Source organism: Octodon degus, unplaced genomic scaffold (assembly GCF_000260255.1).
Source record: "Octodon degus isolate 3935 unplaced genomic scaffold, OctDeg1.0 scaffold00138, whole genome shotgun sequence".
Taxonomy (NCBI): Eukaryota; Metazoa; Chordata; class Mammalia; order Rodentia; family Octodontidae; genus Octodon; species Octodon degus.
Genome location: NW_004524714.1, coordinates 2,531,998 through 2,534,901, shown reverse-complemented (window position 1 = coordinate 2,534,901; position 2,904 = coordinate 2,531,998). Strand labels below are relative to the sequence as shown.

At 54.6% G+C, this 2,904-nt stretch overlaps 1 protein-coding gene across 3 annotated transcripts in view; it reads left to right on the top strand.

The window, feature by feature from the left end:
* Positions 1-229: 229 nt before the first annotated feature.
* Positions 230-2,904, top strand: part of Stxbp1 (syntaxin binding protein 1) — a 61,649-nt gene continuing 58,974 nt past the window's right edge. Inside the window, exon 1 of one of the 3 annotated variants that reach the window (XM_004641548.2) lies at positions 230-465. In XM_004641548.2, the coding sequence (XP_004641605.1) occupies positions 429-465 (37 nt within the window). In that variant the 5' untranslated portion in view covers positions 230-428. The remainder of the gene's footprint in view (positions 466-2,904) is intronic. The other 2 variants (XM_004641549.2, XM_023701624.1) reach the window with 2 other exon arrangements.

The following is a 2,904-nucleotide window of genomic DNA, read 5'->3' as shown; positions in this document are numbered from 1 at the left end:
GCGGAGGCGGCAACAAGGGACTTTAGGACCCTGCGCCCCGAGCGCGCACGGCTGACGGGCGCGCGCAGCGCGTGAGGTGAGGGGGAGGGCGCGGCTCTAGCACCAGCCAGGGGCCGCCTTGAGCTCAGCCGCATCCTAGAGGGCGGGGCCGAGTGTCCCGGCCTCGGTTTGATTGGTGGAGACGAGCGGCTGACGCTAACGACTGGCCAGAGGCCCCGCCCCTTTTAGCCCCGCCTTCCGCGCGCCGGCGCTTCGGCAGCCTCGCTCTGGCTCGCGCCGCGCCCCCGCGCCTAGTTCGCGCGTCAGTCGGTCCCGAGCGCGGCTAGCGGGCGGCGGGCTGCAGCCAACCTAGCGCGCGGGCCCGGGAGGCTGTGGTGTCCGCGGGCGTCGCGGGAGGCGGCTCGGAGCTCAGAGACTCGCGCAGTACCATGGCCCCCATTGGCCTCAAAGCCGTGGTCGGAGAGAGTAAGTAGCGGGAGCCGGGGTCCTTCCCTCAGGCGGGGGCTGCGGCCGCACTGGAGCCGGCGGCGCACTGGCCGCAGCGCCCGCAGCGCCCGGCCTCGCGCCTAGCTGCCCGCCCACCCTGCCGGGGGATCCAGGGTCCGGTTACCGCCCTCCCCGGGTGGAAGTCGCCCCCGTCTCCTGTGGCCAGCGGGCTTCCTCTAGCTTCGCCCATCCGTCTCCTTCATCTCCATCATCCACTCCTTCATCCATCTTCCCCTTCGCGCCATCCCGCCGCCATCACCACCCCCTCATCTCCTCCGTCAGCATACCTCTTCTCTCATCCCCTGTTCACCCTCACTCCATCCCTGCTCCCCCTCCCTCTGCACCCCGAGGCCCTATCCGGTCCCTTTCGCGCGCCTGCATATTGCCTTCTGTAGCGCAGCATCACCCTTGGAACCCTAATTTTTGCCCCCCCACTTTTCTCCCCTTGCTCTCCTTTATCCTCGGATTCCACTCCTTTTTTTCTCTCCAGTCCCTCCCTCTTTCCCGCCCTCCCTCGTGAGTCGTGACGAGCGAGATCCTCGCCCGCGTCCTCCCCCTCCTCTGGCGAGCCGCTGTCCCGCTGCGGCGACCCACCTGGGCCACTCCCGCAGCTGGGGTGTGGACTCCTGTCAGTCCCCGGCCTGGCGCTGCCGTGCTGGGCCGCCGCGCGCCACCCCCCTTCCCGGGTTTAGCGCCAAGGGCGGGGTCTCCTCGGGGTCGCGAACCCGCTTGTCCCGGTGGAGACCGGCAGCTGCGGTGCGCGGCGGGAGGAGCGGCCCTGCCCGGCACCGCTGTCTGCAGTCGCCCTGTTTGCAGAACTGGCGCTGGCTAGGCTGATAGAGAGCCTCAGGCAGCTCAGACAGCTGCGACCGCCGCTTCTGGAGGAAATGGTTGTTTATGGGTTGGGATGCAAGGCAGAACAGACGTAGATTTCTACCAGGGGAGGGTAGTGAGCGCCGGCCCCGGCCCAGGGAGGCCGATGGAGAGGAATATTAGGGAAAGGTATTCGCAGTACTAAATAAGATGGGTGATATGTGTAGAAAAATAGCGCCTCTTCAATATTTATTTTGGTATTTCCTTGTAACAAAAAGATGTGTGAGGATGGATGTGGCTTTGCAACTTCTTTGGTGGTGTTGTTTTTTTTTTTTTGGGGGGGGGAACCGGGGATTGAACTCAGGCCCTTACACTTGCCAGGGAAGTGCTTATTCCACTGAGCCCCTTTGCTACTTCTTTTAAGAGGAAATTAAAACAGATTCTCTCTGTAGAAGAAAATAAATAAAGATAATGAAAATGGTGGAAATTTACAGTTTTCAGTGATTCACAAGATAAATGGTTAGCCTCTTTCTCTGCTGTCAAATGCTTTTGACTGAACTGTGTATGGTTCTTTTGAACACCCTGTTTCCCTGCCTCCTTACTCAATGCATTTGTATATGGGAAATAGTTCTACTGAGGAATCTTGCTGTAGGATCTTACCATAAGTTATTGAAAAGAAAATTGTTGAATGGGTGTGGTGGCACACAGCTGTAACTCCAGTACTAGGGAGACTGAGGCTGCAGGATCCGTGTAAGTTTGAGACCAGCCTGAGCTACAAAGCGAGCTCAAGGCCAGCCTGAACTGCATAGTGAGACTGACTCAAAAAGACAAAAACAAAAACCAAAACCCCCAAATGAACATTTAAAAAAAAAAGTGCTCATCAATCCCAGCACTCTGGAGGCTGAGGCAGGAGGCTGACTGCGAATTTGAAGCTAACCTAGGCTAATGTGTTCAAGGCCAGCCTGACTGCATAGTCAGACCCTCTCTCAAAACAAAACAAACTTATTGATGTTGCTCCTGCTGTAAAGGTTGTTACTCCTCAGCTCTGTCTTCTGCGGTGAATCAGTGTTTAAGGCTGGGGGTATCCATAGGGATCCTATAATGTTAACATCCTCATTTTACCCATGGGAAAGAAATGGAGGCTTCAAACAGTAAATAACTTGCTAAAACTCACTGTTAAAATTTTAAAAGCCTGGTATCCATTTCCTTGCAAATTTAGTAAAAAAAAAAAAAATATATATATATATATATATATATTGTTTTATATATACTACTTGCTTCTAATACTCCCCCCCCCCTTTTTTTTGGTGGAACCGGAGATTAAACTCAGATCCTTGAGTTTGCCAGTCAAGCGCTTATCCTACTGAGCCATCTCCCTGGCCCCTCCCCCCCTTTTTTTGATACTGGTGATCAAACTTGGGGACCTTGCGCTTGCCAGGGCCCTTAAGAAGGTTATGAAGTATATCATGGAATGTTACATTCTTTCAGATGTTATACTGAATACTACCCATGGAAGATAAATCACATTTTTACATTTGTTAGCCCATACCCTTTTTAAGCAATTGGCTTCTTGTTCCTCTTCCCTTCCCTTTTTTTTTTTTTTTT